General features: G+C 39.0%; 4 protein-coding genes across 20 annotated transcripts in view; 2 read left to right on the top strand and 2 right to left on the bottom strand.

The window, feature by feature from the left end:
* LOC124214634 (uncharacterized) overlaps window positions 1-22199 on the top strand; it is a 104455-nt gene that overhangs the window by 36617 nt on the left and 45639 nt on the right. The window lies entirely within an intron of this gene.
* On the bottom strand, window positions 861-12452 carry LOC124214640 (fructose-bisphosphate aldolase-like). The gene is made up of 6 exons (XM_046617132.2): window positions 12354-12452; window positions 12066-12277; window positions 10605-10812; window positions 9820-10263; window positions 1346-1699; window positions 861-1192 (listed from the first exon to the last, which is right to left on the bottom strand). The coding sequence occupies exons 3-6, from the start codon at window positions 10809-10811 to the stop codon at window positions 1097-1099; spliced, it is 1101 nt and encodes a 366-aa protein (XP_046473088.1). The 5' UTR covers window position 10812; window positions 12066-12277; window positions 12354-12452; the 3' UTR covers window positions 861-1096.
* LOC124214638 (micronuclear linker histone polyprotein) lies at window positions 15460-20065 on the top strand. The gene is made up of 3 exons (XM_046617130.2): window positions 15460-17140; window positions 17517-17656; window positions 17797-20065. Exons 1-2 carry the CDS (start codon window positions 15849-15851, stop codon window positions 17641-17643), a joined length of 1419 nt encoding a protein of 472 aa, XP_046473086.1. The 5' UTR covers window positions 15460-15848; the 3' UTR covers window positions 17644-17656; window positions 17797-20065.
* Window positions 18764-22173, bottom strand: Rnft2 (ring finger protein, transmembrane 2). Of its 3 annotated transcripts, none has more exons than XM_046617126.2 (5): window positions 21923-22165; window positions 21183-21459; window positions 19565-20263; window positions 19199-19414; window positions 18764-18997 (listed from the first exon to the last, which is right to left on the bottom strand). In XM_046617126.2, exons 2-5 carry the CDS (start codon window positions 21450-21452, stop codon window positions 18764-18766), a joined length of 1419 nt encoding a protein of 472 aa, XP_046473082.1. In that variant the 5' UTR covers window positions 21453-21459; window positions 21923-22165. The 3 variants fall into 3 exon arrangements, with proteins under 3 accessions (XP_046473082.1, XP_046473083.1, XP_046473084.1); XM_046617127.2 differs by having other exon boundaries at window positions 22014-22159; XM_046617128.2 differs by lacking the exon at window positions 21183-21459 and having other exon boundaries at window positions 22014-22173.

The following is a 22199-nucleotide window of genomic DNA, read 5'->3' as shown; positions in this document are numbered from 1 at the left end:
TTCAGTACAATGTTTACTGGGCTGCTGTAAACATGTATGGTGTAATCGAAAAAGCGTTAAAGATAACGGAACTCTAAATTATCACAGTTGAGAAAATAGACGATAGCTTGTGTCGTATTGCTTCTTTTTTTTAAAAAAACCATACATTCTGAATCATTATCGTGGTGTTGTTTGAAAAACGCTTGAACATTGACCTGTGAAAGTGATAATCCTACGAACAAAAATAGTTCCTCCACATCGTTATAATGATATCGTCTCCGCAGGAGGACACCAGTTCAGCACTGACAACAGTAATAAAACACATTTCTCATACGAGTAAATATCATCTACACAATTGTTTCATATCTGAATGTACCTAATGTAAATTTGCCAGCGTCTTAGTCAAAGAGTTTTTATTTATTTTACCAAATCTCAAACATCATGGTTTCACGATGAAGTTGCATTTTATGTCTACTTATAAATAGTACGCGTGTCTACACGTGTTCCTTTCGCCTTATCGGTCATAGTTTCGGATTTTCCACGCAGTTAATCATTTTTACTTACCGGGCGGCTTGATCCAGAAATTCTTTTCACTGGCGCGTTGCACATAATAATTATCGCGTCATTGATGTTGCATATATTAGACCAAAGATTGATACGGGATTGTATTCCTACGGTAGAAATTCTTCTCGTATTCTCCTAGAGCAATCATTGAATTGGCCTTCGATCTTCCCGGAAACGTAATTTGAGCTTTCGCAGCTTGCAAGGATTCTGACCATATACCAGATGTAGACTATATACTTCATTCGTGCATCGCTGATATGGCTAGTTTGTACTACGATATACTGTACTTAATTAAATAAACTAGAATTTAATTCTTCGATCACAACTTATTTATTCAGAGTTATTTACAGTAAAGATTATTCACAAAGCATTGCGTGACGTTCGTGGTTTTCTTCTTTTACTTCTGATTAGTTTGGTTTTTCTTTCTCTTCAATCACCGCGGTTTTCATTGTTGCCACATTTCTGACAATCAGGCACAACACTTCGAAACTTGTTGTTTGGAACGAAGTAGCTACTTACTGTGCTTTTCAGAAGTGGGAGAAGTGCACAATACTTAATACACACGACCTTCGATAAAGTTCGATGCTCTGGCAGCCTCGCTAGAAACACTACCAGCAAGGTACTTGCCTTGACAAGCCGCACCGTTTGCCTGTAAACGCATCAATCGCACAGAATAATACTAATAAATCATCAACAACCCCGTAAGGTCCACTTGTAAAATTATTCAACAAAAGAGGAAACAACAGGAAACAGAAAAGAAACAGAGAAGTTGAGAAAAAAGAAAAGAGGACGAGTATCGTACCTTGACTCTCTTCACGAGTTCCTCCTGTCCAGCCGCGATCTGATTGGGATCGCCACTCCAAGCACTACGGGCGGAAGCTTGAAGAGCACGTCCATAGCTGAAGGTCAGAGTCCAGGGTTTTTTACCAGGGTACTTGTTTATGGCGTCAAGGTTCACCGAAGCATCCTCCTCGGATTGTCCGCCGCTGAGGAATGCGATGCCGGGAACTGCTACCGGTACTGTACGCTGAAAAGCTGTTACAGTCGCCGCAGCGATCTCCTGGGGCGAAGCTTTCTTCGGGCAGCTTTGCCCTGGGGTTACCATGTTAGGTTTTAGAAGTGTTCCCTCAAGGTAAACGTGGTGGTCTGAGAGGGCCTGACAATTAAAACAAAGTATTTGCTAGTCAACAAGAATTGGTTATTGTATTGTTACAAAGGGTGAAATCACCCCTTTTGCCCCCTCTTTAATGATCTAGTAGTCAGCATAGATAAAAGACGTTTATAAACCTCTTATGTCTTTAAAAAGAATAAGGTTGCTGCGCCAACCGATATTATTGTAAAAACAGTCTTGTTTCAGACTTTAAACAAGAAACACGTATATTGCATTAAAAGCATTTATCACGATATTTTTGTTCACGCCTTTGATTTGATAATAAGTAAACTCGCGGATCCATATTTTATTAACGTAACGCCTAAACCGTTACAATTGGTGTCAGAAGCGGGATCTTGAGTTCTTATTAATCAAGTTGATTCAGTGCGTGAAATAGTGAAATAAACTATGAGTAGCGGTCGTTTAACACGCTCTCGTCGTCGGGAAAGTGGCGGTGAAGAACATTCTATCACCGAAAATCCGCAGCTTCCCGAGTCTATTTGTGCACCTTCAGTGGACTCTTTACCTGTCCCTACGATGGTCTCAGTTTCACAAATCGACCTACTAAAAATTATGAGCCAACAACAAGAAGCCGCCGAACGTTATCAACGGCAGCTTCTGGATTCGGCAAGACAACAACAACAACAACTTGTCCAGTTGCTTCAAGAGCAACGAGAACAGCGAGAAAGGGAGCTTACCACTCAGTTGGAGCAGCGGAGGCTAGACAGAGAAGCTCAAGAGCGTTCCGAGACTAGTCTACACGAATTGCTCCGGACAACTGTGGCGGTTCTTCAGTCCGTTCATCAGATGAGCGGCACTGAGGGACCAGCTGTTACACCGCAGGGTTCCAGAGTTGTTACTCCGCTTCCCTCTCCTGTTCCCTCTCCTGTTCCAGTTCCTACTGTTCAGGAGGTCCAACATCCAGGTCGAACCCAGGATGTTCCTGAATCAAGGTCTGTGCCTTTTATTAGGAGAGTAGATGAATCTCCAATTAGTAGAATGAGAGTAAATAATGAGGCTGGTTTTTCCGAGTCTTTGACTCAAGTTCGGCCTCAATGTTCTCATTTTAATCAATTAAATAATTCGAGATTTCCTGAGGTTGTTTCTCAGATTAATGAGAAACCTCTTTATCCTTTAAAACCGCCAATTTTTGACGGAAAAATTCCATGGGCGGATTATGAACGCCAGTTTAATACAATTGCTAAACATAATCAGTGGGACTCCGCCATGAGGGCCCACAGTCTTGCCTCCTGTCTTCGAACGCCGGCTTTGAATGTTTTAACGGCGTTGTCTGAGGAAGAAATCTCTGATTATGAAAAACTTAGTTCTGCATTAAAGTTGAGGTATGGAAATGACCACTTAACGAAACTGTACACGGCACAGTTACAGACAAGAAGACAAGGACGAGACGAAGACCTCGCGTCTCTTAGTCAGGACATTGAACGGCTTTCTCGTATAGCTTTGCCGGATCACGAGCCGTCTCGTAACTTATTAGCAACGCAAGCTTTTTTGAATGCGATTAATGATCCGGAAATTAAAATGGCCGTTGGAACGTCGGGCCTCACTTCTCTGCGGGAGGCAACCGCCAAAGCCCTCGAGGTGGAGGCAATGAGAAAGCAATATTTTGGGTTAAGCAAACTTCGTCGGATTGAGGTGTCTGAAAACACCTCAGGAAGACAGAGTGTTGAATACTCGGAGGAGCCAAAACCTCAAAATTATAAAAATAGAAATAACGGTAACAATTTTAAATCAAGAAATCGAGGTTCTTTTCAAAACCGTCGAAACGAGCGTATAAATAAAAACGTGGTCGTGACAAGTCAAACTAGCTTGACTTGTATATTTTGTAAAAAAACAGGCCACGACGCCAATCATTGTTTTCTAATTAAAAAAATTAGTGGAAAACCGATGCAAGGCTCGAATCCAAATTCTTATAATTGGCGTAAGAAAAATATAGAAAAAGGGGAAGCAGATCCTCAATCGAGTTCTTCAACAGGAACTCACTCAAAAAACTAGTTTCAGATGATTTGTCAGGGCGAAAATCATCGCAGATTGTTAATAGTGAAAGCCCTCTTAGAGAACAGTTTTTAATTAGAAGTCTACGACAGTCTGGTCTTTACGCGCGCGGTACTGTGAATGGCGTCGATTGTCTGTGGGTAATAGACACGGGCGCGGAGGTAACCGTAGTTCGATCGGATCTCTTTAAATCCGATGACCGAATTGTTCCCTCTTTTTCTCTGCGAACAGCCACTGGAGAGACGACCCCGGTTTTGAGACAGGCTACTGTCCAAATTAACCTTTTTGGGTGTATCGACTCTCCACATAAGGTTTTTATAGCAGATATAGAGGATGAAGGTATTTTGGGAATAGACTTTCTTACAGCTCATAACTGTGTTATCTCGACTAAGAGAAATTCACTAGCTTCAAACAATCGCGAAATAACTCTTTGTACAAATAGGAATGGAATTTATTGGACTCCTCCTAGAATTCGAGAAATAGAACTGTCGGAAGGTGATTTGCAACAACATTTTCCTCTTCATTTACGGAGCCTTGTTGAAAAATCTTCGATTTCGTTAAATTTAGCTCAGGAAGAATCGTTTAAATCTCTTTTACTAGAATTTAAAGATTCTTTTGCGAAAGATAGTAGTGATAAGGGCCGATGTACTTCTGTCAAGCACAAGATCGATGTCGGAGAGAGTTCGCCAATTAAACAAGCTCCTCGAAGACTTGCTCTCAACGCCCGAGAAGAGGTGAAGAAGCTGGTGGAAGACATGTTAAAGAACGATGTTATTGAACCATCGTCTAGTCCCTGGGCTTCACCAATCGTCCTTGTTAACAAAAAGGACGGATCCAAACGATTTTGTATCGATTACAGGAAGCTGAACGATATAACGAAGAAAGATTCTTACCCTCTACCCAGAATCGACGAGACCCTCGACCTGATAGCTGGTGCAACTTGGTTCAGCACCATAGATCTTCAGAGCGGATATTGGCAGGTCGAAATGGATCCTCTAGATAAAGAAAAAACAGCTTTTGTTACGGGTTTAGGAGGATTATGGCAGTTCAAGGTTATGCCGTTTGGTTTGAGTAATGCCCCGGCTACCTTTGAACGAATGATGGAGGCTGTTCTCCATGGGCTCACGGGCAAAATATGCCTCGTTTATTTAGACGATATAATCGTTTTTGGCAAGAACTTTGAAGAAGAAGTTCAAAATCTCAGACAAGTTTTCGCTAGGCTGAAGCAAGCAGGTCTGAAAATGAGCCCGAAAAAATGCCATCTGTTCCAGAAAGAAGTAGGCTTCCTCGGACATATCGTTTCAGCACAAGGTGTGAAGACCGACCCATCCAAAATAGAGAAGGTTTCTTCTTGGCCGACACCTAAGAATAAAGAACAAATTCAGAGCTTTTTAGGCCTTTGTACGTATTACAGAAGATTTGTAAAAGGTTTCGCTAGTATAGCTAAACCTCTCCATCATTTGACCGGAATCAAGATTCCTTTTGACTGGACCCCGGAATGCGAAGAGGCTTTCAAGAAATTGAAGGAAAATCTTATTTCTTCGCCGATTTTAGCTTATCCAGAGGTCGAAATTCCTTTTATTTTAGATACGGATGCATCTCTTTCAGGAATAGGCGGGGTTCTGTCACAAATTCAGGGAGGTCAAGAGAGAGTGATAAGCTATTTCAGCAGAGTTTTGAGTAAAACCGAGAGGAATTATTGTGTCACTCGTAGAGAGCTTTTAGCTGTTGTTAAGACCGTAGTACATTTTCACCATTATTTGTACGGCAGGAGATTTTTGATACGTACAGATCATGCTTCTCTCAGGTGGCTACTTTCGTTTAAATCTCCCGAAGGTCAGGTAGCTAGATGGTTAGAAAGGCTCGGTCAGTACGATTTTGATATTCGTCATCGAGCAGGAATTCATCATGGAAACGCCGATGCTCTCTCTCGAAGACCCTGCGAGGAAATGCCAGAGTGTAAACAGTGTGCACGATTAGAGAAAAATCGTGACCCCTCTCTTATAATACGGAAGATTTCTTTCGAAAATAACCAGGAGGAATGGAGAAAATCGCAACAAGAGGACGACACTTTGAATCAAGTGAAGTCTTGGAAAGAAGCAGAAACTCGCCCAGACTGGCAGGATATATCTTTAGCCGAGCCAGATTTGAAAATTTATTGGGCTCAATGGGACTCTATCCTTTTAATTGATGGAATTTTATACCGAAAATGGGAATCTGCAGACTTGAAAGAAATCAGGTGGCAACTTTTGGTTCCCAGGACACGAGTTCCGGAGATTCTTGCTCTTTATCATGATTCTCCTGCAGGTGGACATTTCGCTTCAAATAAAACTCTGGGCAGAATTCGCAACTTCTACTTTTGGCCTCGTTGCCGGATGGACGTTGAAGATTGGTGTCGAAGATGTCGAGTCTGCACGGCAAAGAAAGGACCTCGAGCGAAGGGACAAAGCTCTCTTCAGATTTATAACGTGGGAGCTCCATTTGAAAGGATAGCAATGGATATTCTTGGACCTCTCCCGATAACCCATTCTGGAAATAAATATGCTTTGGTTATTGCTGATTATTTTACTAAGTGGCCAGAAGTGGTCCCTCTCGCTGATCAAGAAGCCTCTACTGTAGCGCAGGCATTCGTTAAAGAATTTATTTGTAGACACGGAGTTCCTCTAGAACTTCATACTGATCAAGGCCGAAATTTTGAGTCGACCTTAATGAAAGAGGTTACTCAGATTTTAGGGGTTAGAAAAACTCGTACAACTCCTTTGCATCCGCAATCTGACGGCATGATAGAGCGTCTGAATCGGACTTTACTACAATATTTGTCGTCCTTCGTAGAGCAGAATCAGAGAGACTGGGACTCCTGGATCCCTTTCTTCCTCTTATCTTACAGATCTGCAATTCACGAGACGACGAAACAGACGCCAGCCCTCATGCTTACTGGAAGAAATCTTCGACTTCCGTCAGATTTAGAGAAAGGCCCTGTTCCTGTGCGAAGACAGCATCAAACAGATTATGCCTTTTCATTACAACAACGTTTAGAAGAAATTCATCACTTTGCTAGGAATAGAATTTCTATGTCTTCAGATAAATTAAAAACTCGTTATGATATTCGAGCCAGAGATTTAAAATTTAATCCTGGAGATTCTGTTTGGCTCTTTCAACCTCGAAGACAGAAAGGACGATGTCCAAAGCTACAAAGAAATTGGGAAGGCCCTTACTTAGTGGTTAACCGGATAAATGATGTTGTTTATAGAATCCGAAGATCTCCTCATTCGCGTCAGAAAGTGGTTCACTTGGATCGTCTTGCTCCTTTTGAAGAGGATCAACCTGGAACAGTCTCTCCAAGACCAGGGACATCCTTCGAGGTTAGATCTTCAAACGAACACCCTTGACGACTGTGATCGATTTGACCTTCTTTACAGTCGGTTATCGATTGGGAGAAGAATTTACCTTTCGGAATTCGTTTGAGTAAAACTCGACCGCTTACGATTATTATTGAAGGAAATATCGGATGCGGAAAAACAACTTTCACTAAGAGGTTTTTAGCAGATCGCCAGGTCTGTACACTTTTAGAACCTCTTGAAGAATATCGAAATGTAGCCGGAATTAATCTTTTAGATTTGATGTATCAGAACCCAGATCGTTATTGCTATTATTTTCAACATTTCGCTCAAATGGTTATGTTAGATAGACATCTGCAGACGACTTCATTGCCTGTAAAGGTGATGGAAAGATCGATATTCAGTAGCAATTGTTTTGTAGAAGCTCGTCGAAGGTTAGGTAATTTTCGCGACTTCGAATCTCATTTATTGACAAAAAATTTTGATCTTCTCATTCGCTCGCCTGAGCTCAGAGTAGATTTGATTGTTTATTTGCGAGTTTCCCCAGAAACTTCTTTCGCTCGAGTCAGTTCCCGTTCTCGTGAGGAAGAATCGAGTATTTCTTTAGAGCTACTCAGAACTATCCATGAGGTTCATGAAGATTGGCTAGTAAAACAAACCTTTTCTTCTTTATCGGCTCCTGTTTTGGTTATCAATGCAGAATCTGCAGCCGATCAAGTTTATTCTAGCTTCTGTTTTGCAATGACACACGGATAAAGTTAAACCTTTCAATTTAATTTTATTTTATTTACATTTTTAAGAATATTTGAACAGTTTGAACAGAATTTTTTTTTTTTTTTAATATTTGAACAGAACAGAAAAACTAAATAATTTGAAAGTGGTATGCGGTTTTAATAATTGTTTTTAATTCAATTTTTACGGCTTCACATTCGGAGCAGCCTTCCGTCGGTTTTGCAATGAAAATGAGACTATCTTTGCAAACGTTGCAGGTCGTATTGTCCTTCAGAAAGGTTACGTGTAGGTCAACTTCACCTCGCGGATGTTCAGGACTGGAATTTTCACAATAATAAAAAAAAAAAAAAAAAAAAAAAAAAAAAAATTCAATTTAAATTTCTATTTAAATAAGGGGTTGTTTCTTGTGTTTGTTTTTTCCATTTACCTGCGGGTACAGCATGACGTGCACAGAAGACCAATTTTCCCTTCTTCGATTCGGAAATCGAAAAACCCACAAGAAAATTTTTTCCATTGATTCTGGAATACGTTTTCTAATTCTTCTTCTGACAAGTTTTTTAAACTAATAAAGTCAAAGGTTTGGGCTAATATTCCCGCGTTTATTAAATTATGAATTTTTGACATGATTCTTCTTACTACGGAAGCTTGATAATGGGTTGTTATTTCTGGGTTGCTAATCAATTTGAAATTTGTTTTCTTCGGTTGTTTCTTTCTAGAAACTTCTTCTCTGGAATCGAGTTTTGTGTCGGATAGGCTTTGGTTTAAGGAATAATGTGAAATGAGTCACGATTATTTTTCGAGGTCCATGAGCGATTGCTTGATTTTCACATTTTATTAACCTTAAGTGTCAGTTTTTGTGAGCACTTTTTCAGGTTATTTGACACAGCCCTTTCCTTCCAATCTTCCCCGATTCCTGACGATGACTGGTGGTTTTATTTTGAAGAAGGACGCAGAAATAATTCAGATAAGATCGTTTCTTTTCTTTTGAATACGTATTCAATTTACTTTATTCAAGTATTCTCCCAAATTCACTTAGTGAATTTGAATTGTTATACCATCACTCACATTTGTCCTTCCAAAACTCTAGGGTGAACTATTCCTAAAGAAGTCACCCCACGATTTCCTTATTTTATATGAAGAGAAGTCTGTTTTCGTCTTATTTGGACCTGGAATTGTCGGTTCCCGTTTCGGTGTTTTCATCCGAACCTGTTTCGGAGGGATCCTTCATGAAGAAAATCGAATTTCTTCCCGACGTCAATCTGGGCCGTTGCGGAAAACTTTGTATTCATGAAGCCACATAACACTTAATAACACTAACCTTTATAAAACATGGCACATAAATTTTTGAGATTATTTAACGCTCAACTATCTGCTCAAGGTTTTCTGTGGTTTACCTTGAGACTGTGGGCAAATGCCAGATAGTAAAAAAGGGAGTTTTTAAATTTTTAGAGCCACAGCTCCAACTCACCTTTGAGCACTGACTACTGGATCACCTTTATAATTGTTTTAACTTTCCCGAGTCGAGACGACTCTTTTCCTCGGGGGGGAGTAGTGTTACAAAGGGTGAAATCACCCCTTTTGCCCCCTCTTTAATGATCTAGTAGTCAGCATAGATAAAAGACGTTTATAAACCTCTTATGTCTTTAAAAAGAATAAGGTTGCTGCGCCAACCGATATTATTGTAAAAACAGTCTTGTTTCAGACTTTAAACAAGAAACACGTATATTGCATTAAAAGCATTTATCACGATATTTTTGTTCACGCCTTTGATTTGATAATAAGTAAACTCGCGGATCCATATTTTATTAACGTAACGCCTAAACCGTTACAGTATATACACCTATAATGGGCAGCGAAAAATTGCTTATGCATGAACAACCCAGTTTCGAAAGCAATTTTTAGGTATCGTAAACTTTCGGCACGGAACGTTCTGTGACAAATAACATGATCATTGTATGAAAATTAGAGGGTAGCATCAGCATATATAATATGAGCGTTGAATTCCAACTCGTGGCTTCTTTTCCGATAGTCTACTAGACTGACCTTGTACACAGCGGCTAGTACTTCTTCCGTGACCTGTTGACATCGGGTGAGATCGTGGTCGCCGTCGGAAAGGATATCCGGCTCGACAATGGGAACGATACGTGCGCTCTGGCAGATGCTCGCGTAGCGTGCGAGTACGTTCGCGTTCTCCAGAATTGATAGTTTGCTGGGGGTGTCCTTTGTGATCTTGAACGCGCAACGCCACTTGGCAAAGTCGCATCCGTCCTTCTTGTACTGGATGCAGCGTGCCTGGAGGTCGTCAAGGCCTTGGGCCGTGTGTTCGCCTGTGGTGCCGAACAGGGGAACGAGGCCCGTGTCGACCTTGATGCCGGGGATGATGTTGCGCTGACGAAGAAGCTCTACGAACGGGGTACCGTCGTCGGCATTTTGATAGAGTGTCTCGTGGTAGAGAATCACCCCCGAGATGTGCTGGCTAATTACGTCCTGCGTCAAGTTTGGCAGAACCGCATTAAAGTTCGACCTATTTGCCCAATTTTCTACATAGTACAGTATTGTAAAGGTGATAGTCATTTAATCCCAGGAAATATTGCACGAACGGCTAATACGAGAAATTATTTCTGATGTAAGGTCACTGGCAGATGTACCGCGACGCATTTTTTGTATGAGCACTTTGACTCGTGAGACTGACTAAACAAGCGGTCTTAGGCCAAGCCAAAAAGTAGAATTTTGAAAAGTCCGTGCATAACGCGTTATTGATTATTATGGAGAACCTTTTATGTGAAATGGATTTTTTATTTTTTGTGTAAAGCGTTCGACGTGCGTACCTTATTGGCGGTGAAAAGGAGCTGGCGCCAAGCTCTGCGATTTTCTTCGGTGTTTTCAACATTCACATTTCGTAGACGTTCGCCCATATCGTTAGGCGATTCATCCACGGCCAGTATACCCTTGCCGGTGGAAACGATTTTTTCCGCAATCGCCTTCAACTCCTGCTTGAGCTCGGGCTCAGCGTTGGCGTATTTTTCAACAACCATCCTTTAAGAGACAAGAGTTTATTGGTTCATAAAAAATTTGTAAATCACATATTAAGATTTATTTCCGAAACGAAGTTCATTTCAGCGATATGTTCTTTTCAATTCTCAAACATTTGTATCAATTGCCCCATGCGATAAGACAGATCAATATCACAGGCATTCATGATGCAAACAGATCGCAATTAAAAGACATTCAGTGATAAGATAAGTAGAGCGTATGGAAAAAATAGTATCTTTTTTAATAGCATGGTTGTCAAACTATTTGATTTGACACTTTGTTCGTTGAATCTCGAACGAGTTGATTGTACTGCTACTACTTTTTCGGTTAGTTTGACTATTTGAATAATTATAGAGCTGTAAATAAATCTCACTATGCAGGGCATATGGTGCTTTTTCCCATTAAACATAAATTATTCTGTTGAATGGACGGATGATGGTTCGTATAAACCGTTACATCGCAGTATGAAAATTTCCCACTTTGATCAAAGCTTACATGATACTACGTGTTAACGCTCACTGCAGTATAATTATGACACCGGCTTCGAGTTCATCTCAGATAGCTGATAAATACAAGTTCAAATACAGCGTTAAGCTCGATTTATTACTGCGGTAATCCTGGACTTGTATTATCTTTTGCTATAGTTTCATCCGTCGCATGATCCATGTTTATACGTGCCAGTCAATCTTTAGAAGAATAAAAAACTTGTTCTGGAGATCGGTTTCCTTCATCGATTCGAACACAAAAATTTACCAGACTGAAGCACAGATGCAAAATTGAAATTGGAATGTTAATTTAAATCAAACGTGCATTGCAAACGCACAAATTGTATGCTACACACGTGTGATTGTCATGTGACACAATATTCCTGAAAGATTATCTCGATTAATGAGATCATTAATTTTCAAAAAGTATTGATTCATGTTCATGCAAATAGTGTACCCGGTTTAAACGGCAATCAAACACTATGTGATTAAAAAAAACGCATTTCTCAAAGTAAGGCAATTAAATTTGATTCTATGACACTTGGAAGTCATTCAAGGTCATCGAATATGTGAGATACAGTTCTAATTGTACGTCTACGGAATTTCGTTATTCTAATTTCGTATAAACCAAATATCGTCCAGAGCTTGTTTTTCATGCATACTTGACGCATACGCTGATAATTTCTAAAAAAAAAATTGCCAGCTGATCGCTTAGGTTTGATGATTTTTATCAATTAATTGTATCATGTATACTATCACCTTAGCACTTACTTGAATCTTGACTTCGGATTCTATGTCACCCAGGGAGTCGATAAAAGTGGAATGTCGCACCCCTGCGAAATGCGTATGGAGAGCAATGTAGTGACTGTTTCACTCAAAAGCACCGACTTCTATCTACTGATCCAGATCTCCGGCTTGCGGGATCAGAGCTTGGCCAGGGATGACGTATGATGGGCGTTATCACCGAAGATGGTGCCATGTCTCTATAGATATGCGGTGAAGATTTTGAACTTTTTGTACAAAACTGACGCTTCATTTAAATACTTTATCTTTACCAACCCTCGAACTGCACACGGGAAATAACTGCGGAATGGATTCGTTGAAATACAGAAAACCAAGTTCTTTTGATTCCAAATTTGATTTTTTCATGATTATATGATTGGGTTGACATCGTCATCGCGCTTAGTTGGTCAATCAATAGGATATTGACATGCAGCTGTTTCGCCGCAGTCAACGTTCTCTTTGTATTCTCCTAAAGCAGCTTCGGAGCACGCTTTTGCTCTTTCCAAAAATTTAGCTTGAGCTTTCTCAACTAGCCAAGGCTGTCCATTCCACACTTTCATAGCTAACACCTTAGTTTCGGGTGTGAGAAAATAGCACGTATTTAAAACATGAATTTAAAAGTCGATGAAAGCGTGAATAGGAAATCAAAAAGTTTTGTTTTTTAAAATACTAAAAAGCATCGTACCTGAAGAGCGCGCCCGTAACAGAACGTCAAAGTCCATGGTTTATTCGTAGTCTCAAGAGAGTTTATCGCATTCAGGTTAACCGTTGATGCATCGTCGCTTTGGCCACCACTGAGAAACGTGATAGCCGGCACGGCGCTCGGCACAGTTCTGGTTAAGGCTGTCAATGTGGCTTCTGCTATGAGCTGCACGATTGAATCATCGAAACCAGTTAGCAAGAAGCGTGACGGGGTTTACCAAAAAAAGAAAAGTTTACGTCACGATAAAACCGGAAAAAAATGTGGAATACATCATTCCGTTTTCAACGTCATTGAACTGTGAGAATATTCGTGATAGTACCGTATGCTTTGTGACTATTACCTCTGGACTACAAATGTCTCCATTGTCGACTCCTGGGGTGACCATTGACGTCTTTAGAATAGTTCCTTCGAGGTAGACTTGGTGCATGATCAATGTGCGGTACAAAAGCGACAAAATATTCTCATGGACTTGCTGACTCCTCGCTAGACTGTGACCCCCGATGATAAGTACTTCCGGTTCGAGCATAGGAACTAGTCTTGCACTTTGACAAATGCTGGCGTATCTGTGGTTAGAATCTTGAATTATTAAGAAACTTACAAAAAACGAAAGCTTTTTCATCATCGAAACCTCTATTGTCATCGACGATTTTTTTTTTTTGTTTCAATTTGACAAAGGCATTCACCTGGCCAAAAGATGAGCGTTCGCCTCGATGGCCTGCTGACTGGGCAGTGTGTCTGTGACCCGATAGGTTGATCTCCATTTCGCAAAGTGACAGCCTTTTTTCTTATAATCAATGCACCTCTCCAGCAAATCGTCCAATCCTTGCGTCGTGGTTTCACCGTCTGATCCGAACATTTCTACGAGACCTTTATCAACCTTGATCCCAGTGATGAGGTTCCGTTGACGTAGAAATTCCGTGAAATCAACACCGTCCGGTGTATCTTGGTGGAGTGTCTCATGGTGGAGAAGAACGCCGCTGATGTACTTGGATATTTGATCCTGTTGAAAAGCAATATGCAATTGAGAGTGCGGAGATGTTCGCCGGATGATACTTTGAATGTCTCAGAAGCAAGTGAAACGGTAATCGGGTGGGATTCGTCAATCACTTTCTCAACATCAAGACAAGATGAATTGACTCTTTTTGCGGGATATCGTTGAAAAGACCTTATCCGCCGAAAACAGCATGAGCCTAAAATCTCTTCTGATTGTTTCCGTATTATCCAAGTTCATTTCTCTGAATGTCTCGGTGAGAGAATCCGGGGACTCATCCGCTGCGAGGATCCCCTTTCCAGGAACCGTCAATGCTTGCGCAATCCTTTTTAATTCGTCACGTAAAGCAGCATCTGGTTTTGTGTAAACCGCAGCTACTGCGATCTGAACATTCAATATATCAATTTTGAATTGTCGATTTTATAGGAACGAAAAATCAGAGAAATGCGATCCCAAAACAACATTACTGATACTTCTATTATCATCGATCATTTTCATTTTGAATATTATGAGCTTACGAATAAGTTCGTCTTTTATATTGCTATCGAAATTTAAATACGAATGTTAATCACTTTTCATTTTTGCCTGTGTAATGTAAATGCGTCAGTTATAGATTGTATAAAGGTACTGATCACTGCCAGTCAGTCAAACCGTGATATACGCAGTTACAATACGTATGAATAGACAACAATTTTGACCCGGAAATCATTATGCGTATCTTTTATCTAAATAAATTTCAAATTATTTAGTAACATGTATATATATGTATGGTATACGCGTGCATTTAGTAATATATTATAAATAATTACTGCACGCATGTACAAATACTGTTAAAAGAATAGTATTTCTTAAATCATTCATACATGCAACCGAATGTATAATTTGCTTCTGATTAATTGCAATGTAAGTTTTTCTTCCAGATTTTATTCGATTTTGATTGACATACGTGTCTCGAATATCTACTTGTTCATTAATCGAAACATAGTGTTCTATGATTTTTGAAACCGCGATAGTTGACGGTTTGACAGATTATACTACACCGCAATATGTGGGGATGCGTACCTTATTTTTACAGCAACACTTTCCCCCCATACGAGCCATTAGCATTAAAATTATTATGGTAATTTCACCTCGAAAAATTAGAAAGTTTGGAAGTACAATACAATGTTGTTCATTTTATCGGTTGAATGCGTAATAAGTTTGGAATTTTGAATCTTTTTCATGCCAAATAAGTCGAAACTGTTAAAACAAAACAGCGTCGCGGCCACATTTTCACTTTTTTAGATCACAAGTTGGGAATCAGCCTCATGTCATGTAGAAAACCGAAGTTATGTTAGGGATTTCAAACTAAGAACATTCAGGTTGAAAATGATAGTCCAATAACTAGAATTTTGAGATCAATAGTTATACATCGCATATTGTACATATAATATTCACAATTTGAAATCACCCATGGTTTCTAGTAATTTCAACAGCCACCGTATTGCTTAAACCAAATAGACCGACTTCAATCTCGTATTTATTATATTATCTATAATTATGCGCATTTGCATAATGCACTTTTGCAACGACGCAATATAATTGAGGTTGGATTAACGTCAAAAAATTACTTTTAAAAATGACCGCGACTGCTCGTCCGATTGTTCCGCATCCGGCGTTCTACAATCGTTTTCAAAATTTTGCCGGTTCCGGTAGCGTTGCATACGTATCGTCGGTATCGTTGTAAACAAAGTATCTATCTCGTTTTCTTTTATTAATTTGATTTTAATAGTTGGAGTACGTCGGTGAGCCTAATAGCCTTGAATTAAAGATTAAAAATAAGCTGTTCGTCATGTGACGTTATAAAAATTACGAATTTTTTTTTGCTGAAAGTATATCCTACACCGTTGAATACAAGTCTGTAAAGAATCATAATTTAGGTTAGGTTAGGTTATATCTAGAACGGATACGGAAAAACCAAGGAGTGTCGTCAGTACCTGAAAATTACATTATTTTCGATACTTTACTGAGGACGGGAACGAAAATAAAATATCCAAATCCATCGAATCCGAGTTCACAAAAGATCGACTGATTTGTGATGGCAGGTTCAGCAAAACACAAGTCGCGATCGACAGAACGTTCTAGGTCGGGAACGCGAATTAACAAAAAAAAAAAGTCTGGAAAAAGGAACGCCTCTTCGAGTACCAGCAGCAGCTCTAGCGGTTCTGATGTTTCGGTAAAACGAAAAACTCAATGTTCTAAAGACAAAAGAAAGAAATCCAGGTGCTATAGCAGCAGTTCGTCAAATAGTAGTTCAAGCTCATCAAGCCGCTCAAGTTCTGTACGTCGTAAGGAGAAACGGGTGAAGAATAGTAAGCGGGACGAGAATGAGGATAAGGCCTCGGAAAAGCATGACAGTAAGCATGTTCGGAATCAAGACACTAAGAGCGACAGAAATCGACACAGGAGCCGTAGCTGCAGTGGTAGCAGATTTGCCAAAAAGAATGACAATCGGCGATTCAATAAAGATGTACAGAGTTATAGCGCAGAAAGATTCAATAATCACCAAAGAAATAATTATTATCACAGAGATAAGCGCCATGATCGATTTGGCGGCAATGACCAACGTTGGAACTATAATCGGTCAGGATATCGTTCTAGGTATAATCATGACTCGCGTAACAACACGGGCTTCAATAGAAATGAAAACTTTGCGGAACGCAGCTATAGAGATATGAAACCAGATCACAGAAGATCGAATCGTAGTTCGGGATTTGAAAACCGGAGTGAACGGGAAGACTTGAGGAGCAGCGGAGATCACAAGTTCCCTGTTTCCAATGCTTTGGAAAAAACCAGCGAAGCTGCGACATGTGGGCATCATGAAGATGCAAAACAAGTAGAAAAGGATATCATATTACAAAGCGATAAAGTGGCAAAAAAGAAAGCTCGCAGCCTTTCCTCTAGCAAGAATTCTAAGAAATCAAAAAAACGTAGTTCTTCGAGCAGTAGTAGCAGCAGCAGTAGTGATAGCGACAGCGATAGTAGTAGCAGCAGCAGCAGCAGTTCTGGTAGCAGCAGCGACGAATCGCGTGCTGAAAAGAAACGTAAGAAACGCAAAAAGGCAACTAAAAAGCTCCAGAAAGTAGAAAAAAAACGCAGGAAGAAGGAAAAGAAATTGAAGAAAAAATTGAAGAAAAAGAAGGCAAAGTCTGCGACCAAGGAGAAAACTTCTTCTCAAATAGAAAATTTAACTACTGACAGACTGCTCAAAGATATACCGGTGGAAGTGATCGAGAAGGCAAAAGCAATGGCTCCGATGACCAAAGAGCAATGGGAGAAAAAACAGAGCGTCATCAGAAAGGTCTATGATGAAGAAACGGGACGTCATAGGTTGCTATAATAATGAATTAAATTTATTGCCAGTAGACAGAAATTGCATTCAATTGTCGTTATGAAATCTTTCATGCACCCACTTACATTTTTATTGAGCCGATTCGTCGGTTTCATCCAATGGCACCTTACAGGTAGTTAAACCGAAATATTTTGACGTGCTACACAAAAGTTCAAAAATTATCTTTCTTTAAAGCAAGCATGGGAGACAAGATTGTAAAATCATAATTCGTTCAATTTCAATTTAAAAAACTAGAGAATGACATAAAAATATAATCGCATTTGTTGAGTATCTTTTTACAGACTTTTCGTACGGTTAATAGTCATTGAAATGAATACTAAAATAAACCCATATATCGTTTTCTTGGCTAAACAGGTTGATTAAAGGGGATGGTGAAGTACTAGAAGAGATAGTTAGCCGCAACCGTCATAGAGAGATAAATAAACAAGCAACACGTGGCGATGGGGAATTCTTCCAATCCCAGCTGAGACTGGCTAAGTGACTATGCTCAATAAGTAAATATTTATTTTAATATGTAAATTTTTTCAAAGTTACGAAATAAAAACAGTAATATTAAATACTTGTAACATTCAATGGTTATTGTCTTGTTTGATTTTGGTTTTATTAATTTTTTTTTCTTGATGATCTGTTATAGATGTGAGAATGACAACGCAATATTCAGTGTAACAGACATAATACTATATTTGAAGAACATGGATTGTTGATAGTGTCAGTTTGATGACTGTTGACAGTATAACTATGCATCGGTTTAAAAAATATATAGATAAATATGAATACAATACCCATTGAAAAATCATAATATGGTTACATAATCTATTTAAATTCGTGTTGAATAATCGCATATTATGAGTAAAGATATGGTACCATTTTGCATCGATCGCCTGTATTCAATCAGTAGTAAGTGATTGAGCTTTTTGATAATGAAAAGATGATGTAAACAAATGATTTAGAATCTTAACAACTAATACTATTCCATGAAACGAGCATTAAAATAGTTTAGTTTCTTTTCATTATTAATACGGTTAAAATCTTTCTTTTTATGTATATACAAGATATTTTACAAGATCATAATCCTCCGTGTCAAACCTCAAATTTAATTTAATTTTTAACTCTTTCATTTGAACTCTGAATGCTTTTAATGCACAATAAAGCAAAGCACGAGAGGCATTTAGACACATAGATCAAACTTTTCGGTCATCCCGCCACCAGTGCAAAACACTTGAAGTCAATCTAGCTGCAATTCATACGAACCGCATTTTGTTTTCTGTACAAAGTTGGACCAACACTTGCACTACCTTTTTATTTATCAATCTTACTAACAATTCAAACTCTAATATATTAGCTGGTTATTTCAATTTTCCGACACCTGAAGTTTACTTTCGGTAAAATTGAACATATATTTTTTTTATCTCGAAAACATTCAACATTTTCGACTAAGTGCACCAATCTTGGAATCTTAGGTAGTAGTAGTCCATGACGCAAGAACTCAATGCTATTTAATTTTTGTTCCCGAGTTTGTTACTGCTTGAATAATATCTAGAACACTTCAGTGTTCAGAAAAACTTCATACAAATAACTTTACTTAAATATTAGACAAGAAGTTAATATAACTGAATGAAAGATGTGGTATGGCCGTCGCGGTAAACTGGGTCGTCTGTGATTGGTGCACGACACAATGGACAGGTAGACTCTCGATCCAGCCAAGTTGACACGCATGTTTCACAAAAAATATGCTTGCAACGTAATCTGACAGGTGTTGCGTACTCTTCATGACAAATGGCGCATATCCCCCCAGCTGCAGTTAGCTGTTCCTTCGACGGTGACACACCTATGTTCTGTAGATGGAAAAACTTTCACTTGAAAAGCTGCCTTGCTGATATTTGAGAATGAAAACGCTATTTGGATGTTTGATCTCATTTACTTGATAGAGAAGCACATAAAAAAAATACTATAGGAAAAATTCAATGTAACATTCTTAGAATCGAATATATTTCTATATTGTGGTGCGAATAAACTTTATTTGCTATCACACTTACTACGTTTTGAAGCAACTTCCATGCAGCTGTGCGAAACAGTTTACCTCGCGATACCAGATCACTCCCTTTGCTAACCATATATGCCGCTGATAAAAATACTCCCAAAACCTTTTCCGGGCCTTGGTATGCTTCTAGCAAATAATATAACCAAGGTTGAATGGTCGCAATAGATCGATACAACTGCGAAGTGGCTTCTATCATCAGATAGTATTTACCCTGGAAAATACAAATTATGTGTAACAGGCACTTTCGAGTAGAACTGGATCGATCACTGTTTTTAAATTCGATGCAAAGGTCACGCATTAAATATGATTATAGTAGATTTAACGAACTTTGCAGGCATGTTATAGAGTCAAATATACTCACTCGCTTCTGAAATGCAAGTATCCTGACTGGCAGACAAGTCAAAATAGCTTTGAAGACAATAGTAATCAGTTTCAATATGTAATCTGTAATTGCGAGAGACCATAGTAACTCCCAGAGTGTAATAGGTTGCGTATAAGACGGTATTAAAACTAAGCTCAAATACAATTTATGTTCTTCGGACATATAATCGATAAAAACGATACAACCAAGTATATAAAATAGAACAACTAACAATACCATACGACTTCTATTTTCTTGTTTGGCTATTTCGAGTTTTAGATTATTATTGGTATGAATAAATGTTACTAGTAAAGCTAAAAAATGTAATATCCCAGCTCGGTGATCATAAATGCATTTTGCAAGGAGTATCAACACAAATGGAACATATTGTTGTAAAATTTCTAACAAAGCTCTTGTTTCAGGACTAATATGCCGGGCATCCGTTGCCCCTTCTTCGGCATTATTATTGTTATTCTGACTTTCTGCATTTGCCGCTTCTCTTATGTTGTTCAAAAAATTGTCTGTCGCAGTTCTGTGATGATGATGATGATGATCATGGGTGGATTGGTGGTGTGACGATCCTATGTTGCTAGTCGATGGCTGATCATTTAGGTTTATCACATAACTGTCTGCCGCAGATGGCGGGGTCTCTTGTTGCGTTTGGCCATTCAACCATGACGTTAGGACAATTCCATGTGGCTGTAACAAAAAACATACAATCTTAGGTTCGCCTAACATGGTTTTGAACTTATTGTTACATACTGCAGTAACTAAATGTAGATAAGATTGCAGAATCGTGAAAAACATCAACACCTCAAAGCCTGTGAGATTAATCACAGAGACAGCATCTACCAAGCTTATCTGCCAAAACGATTTGAGAATAATCATTCATCCTCTGAAATGCCATGTTATGCGATTGGAGCACAAAACAACGAAGATTTAAGCGTTAAGCAATTATAGGTAAGCGCAATAAACTCATTTACTCATTCAGGATATTGTCTGATTTGAAATTAAAATTCGAAAGATTTCAAACATCGTAGTTTGAGAGGTTTGTTATTGAAATTTGCCTTGTTTTTTTTTCGAACTTAGCACATAGTACACGCAATTGTTTCGAATGATTTTCAATTTACTAAAGTCATTATCTGAGATGTAAACAATAAGCCGCTATTGCAATCTTTTGGCTTTGCATTCCAGTACATTAATTTATTGGGAAATCATAATATGATCGAAGTAGAAAGTAAGATCAATTTTTGTCATGTTTGAGAGGTGACCCTGAATTTTAGAGAATATTCTTAATCGCATTATACGATAAATTAAAATGAAATCTATTTGGGACGATAATAAGAAATATTGTGCTTCTGCAAATACCTAAAGTGTGAAATTATTCTAGAAAGCAGGTCATTAAAGACCGGTAGAAGCAAGAAATGTCGACAGAAATGAGGATATACCATATTTTGAAATACCGTGAAAGATACGAACAAAATTGGGTAGAGAGTGCTAATGAGGGAAACAATTTACGTAACAGTTGAGTCATTATGTCAAAACTATGAAAGACCTAAATTTATCTACAAGTTTTCTGCATGTTCTCTCTAACAATGATATAAAAGAAATTGTATACCGCTCTGGCTTGTTCTAGGAGTGGTCGAATTTCTTGAAATGCGGTCGAAATGTTGTCTGCAAAAATTCTTGACTGTTCCGCGGTACGCCCGCTAAAATTGAGACCTCCTATGCTCACTGACGGTGTGGGTGATAGTTCAGTGTGCCCGGTAGTGTGAGTCATCAACAAACTGGACGGCTGTCTCACGGTATTGATGCTGATTCTATGCGGCATCGCTGCAGTCGTTTGTGCAGGATTTGCAATCTCGTCATTCAATTGAGCATCTGCCATCGCCAATCTGCGATACATTATTTCATCTAGTCCATCGCTACTGTACATTTGCGGCGTTAGTGAGTACGCAAGAATTATGCTTGTGAAACTTGTCCAGCCAAACTTAACAGACTTTATATAAAGGAAAGCGAATAGTGACAGCATAAATGAGCAGCTAACAGTAAGTGCGATGCTCAAAAATTTGAAAAATATCCAGAAATTTACTTTCACTTGATTCAAATTTAACAACCAAGATTCACGATTCGAGGCTACTAGTAATGATTGATTCTGAACCACTTTGGCTTGTTTGTTGTTGTTTGTTTACTGACAACGTAGGTAAACCGTACTTTGTGATACTTTTTTCTACGACAGGATAGCTTCGTCATAGAACGTGCGATAGATTTGTAAACTGAGATCGAGGAGATTTGAGCTCGGAGTCGAGTTGGTGCGAAGCATGTTGAATACGCGTTAAGTAAATGAATTTTCCTTACGTGGTCCAATTAGATCTAACCTGTCCGACAACCACCCTACATTCCTTTGCGAAATGAGGCTTGCGTATTCTGTTTACGCGTCGAATATTACCTCGATGTCTTTCCGTACTGTCAGTTGGCACGTATTCTCACTAGTGCTAGGACACTTGCGATTATCGTATAACATTGACAGGTTATCTTTGAGCGAATTTTTATCACAATTTAGACGTACGACTCTTGCGTACGACGTGTGTAAGTGTATGCACGAGATCGATGGACTCGTCGGTAGTTGAGAATG

Source organism: Neodiprion pinetum, chromosome 3 (assembly GCF_021155775.2).
Source record: "Neodiprion pinetum isolate iyNeoPine1 chromosome 3, iyNeoPine1.2, whole genome shotgun sequence".
In the NCBI taxonomy this organism is placed as follows: Eukaryota; Metazoa; Arthropoda; class Insecta; order Hymenoptera; family Diprionidae; genus Neodiprion; species Neodiprion pinetum.
This window is presented reverse-complemented; position numbering and strand designations above follow the sequence as displayed.

Excerpts from the sequence above, each read along its gene's own strand:
- LOC124214640 (XM_046617132.2), bottom strand. The coding sequence starts at position 10,811 with ATGGTTGTTGAAAAATACGCCAACGCTGAGCCCGAGCTCAAGCAGGAG. Across the intron at positions 10,264-10,604 it reads TCCTTTTCACCGCCAATAAG|GACGTAATTAGCCAGCACAT; the intron begins GTACGCACGTCG and ends AACTTGACGCAG. Across the intron at positions 1,700-9,819 it reads TACTAGCCGCTGTGTACAAG|GCCCTCTCAGACCACCACGT; the intron begins GTCAGTCTAGTA and ends TTTAATTGTCAG.
- LOC124214638 (XM_046617130.2), top strand. The coding sequence starts at position 15,849 with ATGGCAGGTTCAGCAAAACACAAGTCGCGATCGACAGAACGTTCTAGG. Across the intron at positions 17,141-17,516 it reads GAAGAAACGGGACGTCATAG|GTTGATTAAAGGGGATGGTG; the intron begins GTTGCTATAATA and ends TTGGCTAAACAG.
- Rnft2 (XM_046617126.2), bottom strand. The coding sequence starts at position 21,452 with ATGGCAGATGCTCAATTGAATGACGAGATTGCAAATCCTGCACAAACG. Across the intron at positions 20,264-21,182 it reads TCCTAGAACAAGCCAGAGCG|CCACATGGAATTGTCCTAAC; the intron begins GTATACAATTTC and ends TTTTTGTTACAG. Across the intron at positions 18,998-19,198 it reads GGAAGTTGCTTCAAAACGTA|AACATAGGTGTGTCACCGTC; the intron begins GTAAGTGTGATA and ends TTCCATCTACAG.